Source organism: Mustela nivalis (assembly GCF_964662115.1).
Source record: "Mustela nivalis genome assembly, chromosome: 3".
Taxonomy (NCBI): Eukaryota; Metazoa; Chordata; class Mammalia; order Carnivora; family Mustelidae; genus Mustela; species Mustela nivalis.
This window is the reverse complement of record NC_139022.1, coordinates 4,735,510-4,748,613: the sequence shown is the minus strand read 5'-3', so window position 1 is coordinate 4,748,613 and position 13,104 is coordinate 4,735,510. Positions and strand designations below refer to the sequence as shown.

The 13,104-nt window shown below is 63.7% G+C and overlaps 2 protein-coding genes across 8 annotated transcripts; one reads left to right on the top strand and one right to left on the bottom strand.

Moving 5' to 3' along the window:
• Positions 1-1,343: 1,343 nt before the first annotated feature.
• On the bottom strand, positions 1,344-4,817 carry MRPL55 (mitochondrial ribosomal protein L55). Of its 4 annotated transcripts, none has more exons than XM_082724041.1 (4): positions 4,617-4,817; positions 3,891-3,978; positions 1,939-2,140; positions 1,344-1,568 (listed from the first exon to the last, which is right to left on the bottom strand). In XM_082724041.1, the coding sequence occupies exons 2-4, from the start codon at positions 3,914-3,916 to the stop codon at positions 1,416-1,418; spliced, it is 381 nt and encodes a 126-aa protein (XP_082580167.1). In that variant the 5' UTR covers positions 3,917-3,978; positions 4,617-4,817; the 3' UTR covers positions 1,344-1,415. The 4 variants fall into 4 exon arrangements, with proteins under 4 accessions (XP_082580167.1, XP_082580168.1, XP_082580170.1 ...); XM_082724042.1 differs by having other exon boundaries at positions 3,891-3,981; positions 4,617-4,788; XM_082724044.1 differs by having other exon boundaries at positions 3,891-3,981; positions 4,316-4,717.
• Positions 4,818-12,650, top strand: GUK1 (guanylate kinase 1). Of its 4 annotated transcripts, none has more exons than XM_082724037.1 (8): positions 4,818-4,960; positions 9,173-9,286; positions 10,112-10,153; positions 10,600-10,696; positions 11,811-11,949; positions 12,099-12,183; positions 12,305-12,390; positions 12,483-12,650. In XM_082724037.1, the coding sequence occupies exons 1-8, from the start codon at positions 4,900-4,902 to the stop codon at positions 12,516-12,518; spliced, it is 660 nt and encodes a 219-aa protein (XP_082580163.1). In that variant the 5' UTR covers positions 4,818-4,899; the 3' UTR covers positions 12,519-12,650. The 4 variants fall into 4 exon arrangements, with proteins under 4 accessions (XP_082580163.1, XP_082580162.1, XP_082580165.1 ...); XM_082724036.1 differs by having other exon boundaries at positions 10,570-10,696; XM_082724039.1 differs by lacking the exon at positions 4,818-4,960 and adding an exon at positions 5,715-5,824.
• Positions 12,651-13,104: the final 454 nt, after the last annotated feature.

Sequence of the window (13,104 nt, the reverse complement as noted above, 5' to 3'; positions counted from 1 at the left end):
GGTGCGGCGGGTGCGCCGTGTGCCGGGGCCGTGCCCTCGCAGAGAGCGCGGCTGCACCGAGGTCCCGGCCCGCGGCGCCCGGGCTCCACGGGAAGCGCCCTTGTCATGCACCAACTCGCCTTGGAGCCTCCACTCGCCCCCGTGTCTGGGCCGTCCCGCGGGGGCGCCAGCATAGGAGGGCAGGTGGAGCCCCAGGTGCGCCCCTCCACGGGGAGCGGCTGTGCTGGGCAAAGCTGGGTCAGCTCGGAGCCTGCTGCCCCTCCTGCCATCGTCCCCGCTATGGGTGGAGGCCAGGGATTGGAGTCCGTGGACAGGAAGTTTCGGGACACTTGGAAGGACTCCCAAAGCTCTGCAGACAGGCCCTCGGGTCCCCGTCCGCCTCACCCGGTATGGCGAGAACCCGTGCTCATACCCCCACCCTCAGGAGGGCTACAGGTTCCTACACAGAGCTGGGCATTGTGAGCGCTGTCAGGCCTGCTTGGGCCACAGCCCCGTGGCGTGGCTTCTGCCAGAATCCCTGTGTGTGAGCCATTTAGCAACTGCCTATCCCCAACACCCTGCCTGTGACTGCCAGTGCCCACGTGCCCGTTCTGTGCCCAATCTATCCCCTGCTGCCAGTTCCCCACAAGTGTGGTGTGTAATTTGTTCTGCGCATCAAGCAATCACCAGGTCAAGGGGCGTCTCCCAGAACCAGCGGTGGCAGCGTGCTGGGTGAACCAGCTCAACACCTGTCCCTGGGAGCCAGGGACACAGCCACCTCCCTTCCTTCCTCTTCTGTCAGGCCCGCACGTCCTTCCCAGCTGCAATACAGGCCCCAGGTCTCAGAGACGCAGCCTGGATCAACAGCCTGGAACAGGACACAGGTCAGCCCTGGGCCTGGGCCATGCTGGCTACACTTGCAAAGGTTAGAACATGTTCCTTTGGTCACACAGAAGCCTGGCTAGGGGAAACCCACCCCAGAGCAGATAAATGGCAAGTGCCCACAGAAAGCCTAGTTTGTCATTGCTGCCAGTGAACACCCCTACTCCTATGGGCCGGGAGCAGCTGGGAGCCCCGGTGAGGGGCAGAGTCCACCCGTGCTGTCTTCCCAGATACCCCGCTCCTCCACCCCATCCCTGTAGCTGCTGTGCTCTGCCAGGAGAGCCCCTCGTGTCCTGAGGCTGAAGGGGGGATAGGGTGAGGGGGCTCCAGGGCCCATGGGGGCTGGCTCTGGTTCCCCTTCCTCCTCCTACACTGGTGGCCCGCATACCCCTCAGGCCTCGTGCAAACACCACAGCCCAACCCAATTCTAGACAACCTGGTTGGCTTGGTTGGCCCAGAAGGAAAGGCAACGTGGAGACGGCTTTGCGAACACACCATGTAAAGACACACCATCCCCGAAATCGCATCCCCCACGCAGGCAGCTTCCAGACCCATCACTTTTTTCTCCAAAACCGCTTGTACTGCTCCATGTCAAAGTCATCACTGAGCTCTGGCTCCTCCTTCTCTTTCTTTCGGAGCTGGGCCTCCCGTTTCCGGAACCGTGCCCTCCTCTCCTCTGGGGACAGGGTGTCCAGGTCCACAGGCATCTGAGGAGGGACATGTACACGGCTCACTCAGAGGGCTTGGGGCCCTGCCCATGTCTCCTGCACCTCATTCTCCATGGTGTGGGTGAGAGTTTCTATCTTCTGCTGGGTTCTGTCTCCCCTCAAGGCTCTCAATCTTTCAGCAAACACTTCTGTTTGCTTCCCCAACACTGCTACCCAGCAGACACACCACTGCTGTCTGGCCCTGACCCGTGCAGGGAACCCCACTCTTCCTTGTCCCTCTCCTCACTCAGCAGTTCCAGTTCATGGCTGCCGTGGCTCCGGAGCCCACAAGCCCTGGGAGGGGAGGCTGCTACAGGCCAGCTTGCCAGGACTGCGCCCCAGGGGAGTGCGGGCGGGGTGACGGGCACACCTCAAGCATTCGTCGTGGCTCCCGGTAGCGGATGTGGATGGTGGAGCCGTCCTGCTTGACCAGGAGCACGGGGTAGAGGCGTGCATAGGCTTGTCGGTGCACACGTGTGAGCGAGGCCCTGTTGCTGTCGGCCTGCCAGGAGGATGTATGTAGGCGGGCATGCACCAGAGCATACCCTGTCAACACGGGCTGCCGCAGCAGGCTGCAAACACACACACACACACACACACACACACTGGTCAGGGGCTGCCGCTGGGACCAAAGCGCCCACGCCACCCAGCCCTCATGGGGACACACAGTGACACATACTGCAGTGGGGCCTGGTCAGAACAGCTTCTGCCCCATGGAAGAGACCGCTGGGGCAACTGCAGGAGACTTTCAGACGAGTGAGATCAGAAGTCAGCAGCTAGGACCCCAGTGGGCTTAGGGGACCAAGCATCAGGCAGGAGACGACTTCCTGTCCTGTGGCTTGGACTTCTGCGTTCCCCCAGCCTTGCACATCGAAGCTGTAACCTCCACGGGATGACATCAGGATTATGTGAGGTCCTGAAGGCCCCCATGCTGAGACGGGGATCCTTACCAGAGCCAGAGAGCAGAGCTCCCCCGGGAGGACTCTGAGCCTGGAAGGCAGAACCCAGCCTGCTGGCATCCTGCACTCAAGACTTCTAGGCTCCAGACCTGGGGAGGGGGGCTGCCCCACCTATGGCGTTCTGTGAGGGCAGCCTGAGCAGACCAAGACACCTGCAGTCCCCCCCACCAACCACCCCCCAGCATGGCAGACACCTGCCCTTCCTGCACACATCAGGTGCCCTGTGGGGAGGGGGCCTGCCAGGAGGTGACAGGAGGGGAAGAAGCCCTGTATGTGCCATCTGCCTTGTAGAGTGACCCCACAGCAATCCCGTCCCTTCCAGCCTGGCTTTCCCGCAAATGGATTCAGACCCCAGGCTGTCACAAGGCACAATTCCAGAGCTCCCCGGGGCGGTGGGCTACTCCAGGGGCAGACATCCACCACATGCTTTTGCTAAGGCATAGCAAGAGCCAAGATGTCCCACCCAAACCATTCCCACTGGCTCTACTCACATCCCCATGCTCTGGGGCCTCTTGGCTCACAGGAAAGCCTGCCTGAGTGCCCTGCGGCCGTGGAGCTCCAGCCCAGCAGCACCTACCTTGGGGGCATTCCCTCCACACCCTGCACTTCCCAGCAACCCCTATGGCCGAGTGAGGGTGTGTGTGGGATACCAGACTCTGCTGTCCTACCAGGAAGAACACACCCTGTTTGCTGGGAAGTCCCGGAGCTGTCACTGGTGCCTGAGTCAATTCTGACAAAAGACCCCAGAAGAGATGCAGACAGGAGACTGGTGGTAATCTCCAGCACCAAGGAAGCCTGCAGCAGGCAGGCTGGGTGGGGGGCGGTGCCCAGGAGCTCGAGACCCGGCCACCCCTGAGAAGCCCAGCTGGGCGGGCTGGGGCTGGGGCCGGAACCATTCCAGCAGCTTGAACAGGATCTGTCTTGGGACGAGGGCTCTGCAGCCAGAGTCCCTTGCCTAGCTCCACGTGGACCCACGGCTTCATGTGCCCCACCCCTTTCTTCATATCTCCCAGATTCCACAGGACCCACTAGAAATCCCCCGGCTTGCTTCTCTACAGCGCTGTGGCCACACCATACTTCTCATCTTGGGGAGGCCAGGGGTGAGGGGAAGGGCAGGACGGGGGCAGTTCTGGGGGGAAGAGCTGGAAGGCATGGCCCTCTGCGAGGACCCAGAACCAGGCTGGGCTGCAGGATCCCACAGGCAGCACCATGTGTCTGGTGCCGAGGACTCACAAACTGCTTCATTCCACCCTCCAAGCCTGCTGTGGCTTCCATCTGCTCCACATTAACACACTGGCTGGGAGGGCTCCCCTGAGATGGCCCCATGACGGCAGTCCCCAGGGGCCCAGAAACCCCTGCTTACCCAAGCAGCCTGCCCACGGCGGCCATTCCTCCTCAGGGCCCTTGTGGCACGTGGAGGCTCAGGTTCAGCCACTGGCCTGGTGGGCAACCTGCTGGGCAAGGAAAGAAGACATCTTTTGAAAAGACAAGGATTCCCACCAAACTGACCTCCAGGGAACCCCAGCCCGTTAGGAGCCATAGACCCAAGTGCGTCTCCCACGGGGGAGTCGTCGTCGGGTCTCTGCCAGTCCCACTCGCCCCTGCAGTCTAGAGGTGCCGTTCACCCAAACCTCTGCGTCAGGAACCCCGTGGCCCGCTACAGATCCTTTCCAGCGGGTCACGGAGTGGGGGAGGCCGCTCAAGGACAGAGTGGAACACACACTGTGGGTGCTTCTCAAGACTACCTACTTCCCCAGCATACAGCGGGGTCGGGACAACGGGACGTACTCGGGGCATCGTGGCCGAGCTCCAGGTCGACACGGCGGGAGACTCGGGCTACCGGGGGCCGGACGGCGGGGGAGACTCGGAGCGCCGAGATCCGGATGGCGGGGGAGCCGGGACGCCGACGGCCCGCGACCCCCGGCGTCTGACCGCCCACGAAGACAGGCCTCCCGGTCCGCGTAGACAGGGCGTCCGCGGCCCTCCCTCCGCCTCCGGAAGCGACCCGGAGGGAAAGGAGAGGCTGGGAGACGAGACGCCGGCGGCGGGGCCCGGTCCACCCGTCGGGAAAACCCCGTATCGCACCCACCTGCCCCTTGCCTGAGCTCCGCAGCAACGCCGAACCCCAGCGTCCCGGCCGACCCGCCACCCAGTCCACGCACGGCCCCGCCTCAACGTCATCCGCGAGCGCTGCGTCGCGTGCAGTTGATGACAGCCCTGAGGGCGGTGCAAGGTCGGCGCCGCGCTACTACGCCGGACGCAGGCGGCCGGCGCGGCTCCATGACGTACCCCTCCGCGGAGGCCGGACGCGGCGCTGTGACGTCGCCCCGCTGGCGGGCGGGCGGGCGGCGGCGGCGGCGGCGGCGGAGCTCATGCTGCGACGCCCGCTGGCCGGGCTGGCGGCGGCCGCCTTAGGCCGGGTCTCCACGGATGGTGAGTGGCGGGGCCTTCCGGGGCGGGCGCGGGGTCGTGCCCCTCGCGGACCGGGGTTCCCGAGGCGCCGTCCGGGGGTCCCGGCGGGACGGCTGCTCGCAGGCGCGGGGCCCTGCGTCTTTACATACGGATGTGCGGTGGAGCTCGTGCCTCTCGCGGGGCAGGTTACGAGCCGCCCCGCTGTGCCTATCCTCGGGGTGTTGGGGACACGGCCAGAGGGTCCGCGCTGGAAGCCGGGGCGGCGTCTGCGGGGCGCGGGGGGCAGACGCGGGCCGCAGCCGGGCAGCGCTCCCGAGGTGGGTCGCACGCCCGCCGGAGCCCCGGGACAGGCGGGTGCGGACGGCCCTGGACACGCGCTGACCTCCCGGAGCTCACGTAGGGAAGCCGTCCTGCTGCTGCAGCTCTAGGGTGGACTTCAGTCCGCACCGGGAGGGCAGGCCCCCGAGGTCCTCGGAGCTGTTCCCGCACCGAGGGGCCCCCTCTGGTCGCCGGCATGGCCGCGGGGTCCTGGCCAGGCCGAGCTGGTTCTCCGAGCTGTCCCTGCCCTGAGGTGGCCCTCCTCTCCCATGGCCGTGGGGTCCTGCCCAGGCCAAGCTGGACCTCGAGCCACACTAAGGGGCTCCCTCCTGTCCCTGCGATTGCTGTGAGGTCCTGGCCCACCCAGCTGTCTGGCAGTGCCAGGCGGTGCAGACGCAAAATCTCACCCAGCAGTAGAGTGTTGGCGGCCTTTGTTTCTGACTCCTGGGTGTTCTAGGTAGACATCTTCTCTGAGGACCAGAGACGTCTGTCTGGGCTGCTGGACACTGGCCATCTGATGTAACTGAAGCTGTTTACAGTGAGAGGGAGCGCCCTTCATTCATCCAGGTGCTGGGGCCCCCTCGCTGGCTGTCATTGGTCCTTCTCGTTGGGGACGAAGGGGAGGGTGGAAGCTGAGGTGTTCCTGGCCAGCGTGGGGCCCATGGGTGCAGGAGAGAGGCTGTGATGGGCTTCTATGGCCATCCTGCAAGTGCCCTGTGAAGGCTTCTGGGCAGCACGCCTCCCCAGCGTGGACTTCCTGGAGACTTCTGTCACACAGAGACCTTTTGGACCCCGCAGGGCTCTGGGACGCCTGTGGTTTCCTCTGCCCGCCCCACACGGCCAGACAGGCCCTCTCACAACCCAGGTCGTGGCCGGGTCTGGCACAGGTGCCTTGCACTTCCATTTCCATCCTGGGAGAGCCTGGGGACCAAGCTCCCCATTTTTGGCTGGAATGAGGGGCATTGGCAGTTCCTGGACACTGGCTTCTAGGGGTTCCGAGGGTGAATGGACGCCGTCGGTTTCTTTCCAACCACAGCCAGACCCTGCTTCTTTGGTCTCGGAGTGTAAACCATTTCTGGTTTTTGCCCTGCATCGAGTGTAGCCAGGAGGAGCATGCAGATGGCTTAAAGAGGATCGTGAAGCCAGTGGCATTGTGGTGTGATTGGGGGTGGAAGGGGTTGACCTCCGTGTCCAAGAGGAAGGGTGCAGTCATGAGGGTGAGGTGCTGCAAGCCTCTAGACTCTGGCTCCGGGTACCTCCCTGGCCCTGCTGGTGCTGGCTTCAGTTTCCCCTGTGTGAGCCAGGCTGGCCACTGGGCTTCTTCCTGCCCCACCCCTTTGATGCCCTGGCCTGCACACCCCTGCTGGAGTCGTTCACAGTTTCAGAGGCCCTGGCTTCCTTTCCAGGAAGGATGCCTCCCCTCCCCCAACCCCGGGAGAGGAAGTAAGAAGATGCTACTGCACCGTTGTGACTCACTTCCAGCCAGGCTTCCAGAAGCTCGAGTAGCCAGGACCTGTCCCCCTCCGCAACCCGACCCATCTGGGGGCCAGACACCACCAGCCTCTTTGGCCCAGGTCCAGCTGGGTGTCACGTTTTAGGAGAGGGCGCACGCCCTTTCTGGGTGTGCTCCTGTTGGAAGTGGGTTTGGGTGGGACTGTGCCACCGTGGCCACTGGACACAAGACCAGGCTGCCTGGTGTGGTCTGTGTGATCTTGTGTCCAGTTGAGTTGGTGCTCGGGCGAGGAAGGACTCTGTGCCCTTGTGGGGCCCAAGATAGCCAAGCCCCACCCCTGCAAGATGTCAGTGCGAGGGGGGCATTCTTACCAGCTGTTATCAGTGTGGTAGACCTTGAGGGAGGGCGGAGAGACGCCCAGCGCTGGGCAGGTCTGGAGCCTGGGCTTGGAGGCCAGTGGGGCTGGGAGCACAGCCTGTGGGAGAAGGCGGGCAGGGGGAGGCGTTGGCTCAGAGCCAGGCGGAGAGTGAGCTAGCACCCTCGGTGGACCCTGAATGAGCACCGCTGCTCACAGCAGTGCCCTGGTGGGTGGCAGGCCTGGGACTCCCAGAACAGGATGGACGGAAGGTTGCGGGTCAGACCTGTGGGACCTGCCCTGTGGGTGGCAGGCACTGGGACTTATGTGTGTGCCTTGCAGCCGCGTCCCAAAGACACATGGGAGATGTGTTTTTGCTGGTGGATGTGTCATCTGCACACATTGGAGCTGATGGAGATCTGGCCCTGCCTGTAGGCATGGGACTTTATAGTGGGGAGCTGCTGGGCTCCTGGGCAAATGGAGGGGCCTATGGGGACATCCTTGGCCAAAGGTGCCTCTTCACATGGTCCTGGATGGGGAATCCCTTGAGTTCCTCTGTGCCTGGAGGTAGGCGCTCCAGGCCAGGTCCCGAGGTTCCTGCCGTATCTGCTGGATTTGGAGTTGGTGCTGTGAACAACAGCTAGACAGGCCTTCTGGTCCTCTCCAGGACCGTTGCTCAAAGGAACTCGAGTTCCCACGGCATCAACACCCTGCAGGGCCCGGGGAGACATGTGGGGTCAGAACTTGGCCTGCCGGGGGCCAGGTGCATGGTGGACAGGCTTCAGCCCCTTCTTTCCACCATCCTGCACCCTTCCTTCCACCCCTGCTCCACTCTCCCCATCCCTGTCCCAGCACCTACGAAGCCACACAGACCCAGGGTGATCCTGCCCAGCCAGGGTCTAGGGCTGTGGGTGTGAAAGCCAGGATGCCATGCGGAGCTGGGAGTCCAGCAGGGCCGTCCTTGAGCTGGACACTGGGCAGAGGGGTCAGTGGAGGTGACTCTCTGTGTGTGGTGACCAGCTCCTGTCACGTGTCCTCAGCAGGGGAGGCCTCCTGCTTCCTGTCCTTCCAGGGCCTGTGCAGAATAGCCGAGCTTGAGCCAGATTACTGTGTTGGCCTACATCGAGGATTAGGAGAGCAAGCAGCCCAGGCCGGGGACACAGGGCAGCCCCAGGGCGGGTGCGGGCTCCTTCAGGCAGAACCCCACAGGGCCCAGCCAGATGGAGTGGCTCCAAGGCCCCACAGCACACCCCCACCCTGTGGCTCCCTGCCCCTCCACACGTGGCTCACCACGGGGCCTGGTGGGCACAGGGCCGGTAGCAGCCTTTGCTTTGTCTTGGGTGAAGGGGCCGGCCGCCTAGGGAGGGATTTAGCGCTCAGAGGGCGGAGCCTGCCTGCCTGGGATTACCACCCCTTCCCAGCTCTTCAGAGCCGCCCAGCAGCTCAGAAGCCGCATCCCAACGGGAAGTGGGTCTGAGGTGGGTCCAGTGGGGTGTGCTGGGGGTGGTGGGTGGATGCAGAGCTGGGGGCTGGGTCCTCTGCAGACCCCGGTGCTCCTGGAGCCAGTGCCTGAGACCTGTGCTGCAGGCTGTCCTCCTGGTCGGGGACGCAGAGCTGGGGGCCAGGTCCTCTGTGGACCCTGCTGCTCCTGGGGGCCAGTGTCCCAGCCCTGCACTACAGGCTGTCCTCCTGGTCAGGGACGTGGAGCTGGGGGCTGGGTCATCTGTGGACCCTGCTGCTTCTGGGGGCCAGTGTCCCAGTCATGTACTGCGGGCTATCCTCCTGGTCTGCAGACCCCACTGCTCCTAGGGGCTTCCCAGAGCCCACAGACCAGAGGGTTGAGGACACTGGGGTCCTGTGGGGTCTGCCCTTATGACCCGATGGTCATTGTGAGAACAGGCCTTGGGCTCTTCTGACTTGGACGGAGCCTGTATTGTGCGTAGGCCCAGGAGCTGAGTTCCAGCAGTGGACCACCAGGACCCACACATTGGTGCTGTCATGTGTAACAGCTAGCTGTTCCTGGGGGAAGCTCTGTCCTCATCCACTATGCCCCACGCAGGTGGAGGTGTTCCTCAGGCCGCACTGATGTCTGTCTCCCTCTCCGCAGGGATGTCAGGACCACGACCTGTCGTGCTGAGTGGACCCTCAGGGGCCGGGAAGAGCACCCTGCTCAAGAGACTCCTGCAGGAGCATGGCAGTGTCTTCGGGTTCAGCGTGTCTCGTGAGGCTCTGGCCTGGGGCAAAGAGGCTGAGGGGGATGTCAGCCCTGCAGACCCACCCCAGGGGTTCCACACGCACACCCACATGGGAAGGGGGTGCCCTACACGCTGACCCACCCCAGGGGGTACACACACACACACACACACACGGGTAGGGGGTACCCTACTTGCTGATCCACCCTGGGGGGCCACATGCACCCACACACAGGGAGGGGGACATCCTACATGCTAACTCATCCTGGAGGACCCACACATACACACACACACAAAGGAATGGTCCCCACACCACTGACCCTGACCGGCAGCCCCCGCACCCACACAGTGGATGGTCCCCACACTGACCCTGACTGGCACCACCCCCAACACAGACACGCAGAGTACGGTCCCCACACCGGTGACCCTGACCGGCAGCCCCCCAACAGACACACACAGTACAGTCCCCACAGTGCTGACCTTGACATTTGTGCACGTGCGCACGCACACACATACACACACACACACATACACACACACGTCCGACGGCGGACGGTCCCCACACCACTGACCCTGACTGACAGCCCCTGACATACACACACAGGGGACAGTCCTCACACTATTGACTCTGACTGGCAGCCCCCCCACACACACACACGGGGGACAGTCCCCACATCGCTGGTTTTGACCGGCAGCCCTCCCACACACACACGCACACATGGGGGACAGTCCCCACACCGCTGACCCTGACTGACAACTCCCCCAACACGTGGGCTGAGCCAGGCCCTGCGGGAGGCTGTGGGTAGGCTGTGGGGGCTCCGGGTGTCCCAGAGTGATCAGGGCTTGTGTTCTAGATACCACGCGGGACCCGCGGCCTGGAGAAGAGAATGGCAAAGGTGAGCTGGGCCCTTGGCGTCCCTGTCTGCAGGGTGGGCAGGTTCAGGGGCCTACAGTAGGCTGGCTCGGTGGGGCCAGGCTGAGGTTGCCACAGGTGGTCCATGCTGAGAAGTGTGCTGCTCTCTATGCCCCCATGTGTAGTCGACCTTGACGTCACAGTTGTGCCACAGGCATCTCCTGTAGTCTCCACAGGACTAGAAACATCCGTTCCCCATCCCACCCCCACCCTGCCCCGGAGGCTGGCCATCTCCAGGCCCCCTGGAGCCTCTCCCTGGAAAGCCCTGCCATCACCATGGCAGGGATGGTGCAAGAAAGTGCCATGTGTGCCTGTTTTCCCTGCTCGGCAGAGCACAAAGGTCTGCAGGGAAGCTGACTCTGGTCTCACTTGGTCCCTGAGCACCCTGGGGCTTTGCAGAGGTCAAGCCTCAGCTGGCCCTCCTTGCAGATTACTACTTCGTGACCAGAGAAGTGATGCAACGGGACATCGCCGCGGGTGACTTCATTGAGCATGCCGAGTTCTCGGGGAACCTGTATGGGACTAGGTGGGCCACTCTGGGGGCCTCCCCTCCTTCCCAGGGGCTCTCCCTGTGGCTTGACCTATGCAGGGGATCCTGGGTGGGTTCTCTGGGCCCATTGGAGTAAGGTGCCCACCATGCCAGGGTCCGAGACGGGGCAGAAGTTGGGGCTCTCCAGGCTGCCTTAGCACCCCTGTGTCCACCTGGCTGGCCACCAGGGAAACCATAGGCCCCTCAGACAGGTACATGGCAGGAATCCTGGTCTCCAAGTTGCACAGGCCATACTGTGGCCTGCCTTCCGACCAGCCAGTGGCTGGCATTGGAGTGCTCTGCTCTCCCCTCCCCTCCCTTCCACTGCCCTGCTCTGTGCTCTTCCCTCTTCCATCCTTCCCCTCCACTCTTCTCCTCTGCTGTACTCCCCTCCCCTCTTCTGCCCTCTGCTCCCTTCTGCTCTACTCCCCTCTCCTCCACTGCCCTTCCTTCTCCCTGCTTCCTGGCCCTGCTCTCTGCTCCCCTCTTCTGCCTTGTCCTCTCCTCCCCTCCCCTCTACTGCCCTCTCCTGCTCTCCTCTCCCCTCCCCTTCCCTTCTGATCTGCTCCCCTCTCTTCCCCTCCTCTCCTCTACTCTTCCCTCCTCTCTGCTTCCCTCCCTGCCCTGCCCAATCCCGTCCAGTCCAGCGTCTTCGCCAGCTCCTACCGGGCTGACAGGCCCAGAGCAGTGTCCTGGGCAGTCGGGCCCAGCCATGCCTCTGTGTGCAGCCTGTCCCTGAGCCCTCTGATGAGGGCGAAGCAGAGATCCCACAAGACCTATCTTGTTCCATCCTAGGACCTAAGTACAGCTGGGCTGTGACCCAGAGGGGCGTTCACTGGGGCTGTTGGGCAGTGACAGCTAGGGCCCTCGTACCACAAGCCACAGCCACCCTCAGCCCAGCACACATGCTTCCAGAAAGGTGGAGGAGACGCTGGGGTGTGGGGAGGCTCCTGCCTTCATTTCTGGCCATGCCCACGCCTAGTGGAGGCTTGTGGGGAAGGCAGGAGCCCAGAGCATGGGCCATGATAGTCCTGTAGAGGCTGTTTGAGGCCTTGGGGGGTTACTGGGTCCAGGCAGCCCCACTGAGCAGTCCCTGCCTCCTGTCCTCCAGCAAAGCAGCTGTGCGGGCCGTGCAGGCCATGAACCGTATCTGCGTGCTGGACGTGGACCTGCAGGGCGTGCGTAACATCAAGAAGACAGACCTACGGCCCATCTACATCTTCGTGCAGCCGCCCTCACTGGACGTCTTGGTGGGGGTGGGGTGAGGCTGGGGAGGGCAGGGGTGCAGCAGCCTTGCTGAAGCCCTGGGGGGGCCTGGGGGGTTGGGCATGAGATGCCCTGCCACCTAGAGGCACTGACCACCCCCCACCCCCCACCCCCCATCCTCCGCGTGTCTCAGGAGCAGCGGCTGCGGCAGCGCAACACGGAAACAGAGGAGAGCTTGGCTAAGCGTCTGGCTGCTGCTCGGGTGGACATGGAGAGCAGTGAGTATGGGCTCTGGCCACTGGGTGTGTCCCCATCTCCTTTGCCAACATGGGTCACCCTGCAGCAGGGTCCCTGTGGAAGATCGCGAGGGCCTGCCCTGACCCTGTCCCCCCACCCCAGGCAAGGAGCAGGGCCTCTTCGACCTGGTCATCATCAACGACAACCTGGACACGGCCTACCGGACCTTGGAGGAGGCGCTCTCCGAGGTGGGCTCTGCAGGGGGACAGTGGGCAGGGTCAGGCCACGTGGCCCGTCACCCTGGACCCTGGGGGACACCCTCCTTCTCTCTACATGGCAGGAAATCAAGAACGTTCAGAGGACCAGCTGCTCCTGAAAAGGACGCCCGTTGTGGACTCCCCTCAGCTTCCACCCAGTTGGCCGAGGCTGGAGGACCCTGGCCTCCCCTTGCCCCTCTCCCGCGGATCTGGGCCAGTGTCCTAATAAAGAACTGCTGGGTAACAGTGTCTATGAGCCCATGACATCCCATCTGTGGCCAAGGGTTTGGGGCCAGGGATCAGGCACGCCTGCACGGTGGACCCCCAGTCCTGGCGACCTGGCATCTTGTGGTCTGGGCACCCCCAGACTCCCTGTGCCCACTTCTCTGGGGTTTCCTTTGCCCCATCTTCATGTCAGGGAGCTCAGGGGCTGCTGGCTGGGCAGATGGGGTCCCCATAGCTGGACTGGGGCCCTGGCAGGCATGGACAGACCGTAGATGGCAGCTGCCTCTCTCACTGCTTCGTGGAGCTGCCATGAGGCTCTGGGTGGGGCAGGGGTCCGGGGGTCCTCCTCCTGTGGGGGTCCCTCCACTGGGCTTTGGTGCGGGCCAGGTGCCATGCTCTGCCTTGTGTGAGGTCCCCGTGTTCCGGGGAGGTCACTGGAGCCAGGGCAGCCTTGGGGGGTAGGAGAGGGGCTGGCCTGGT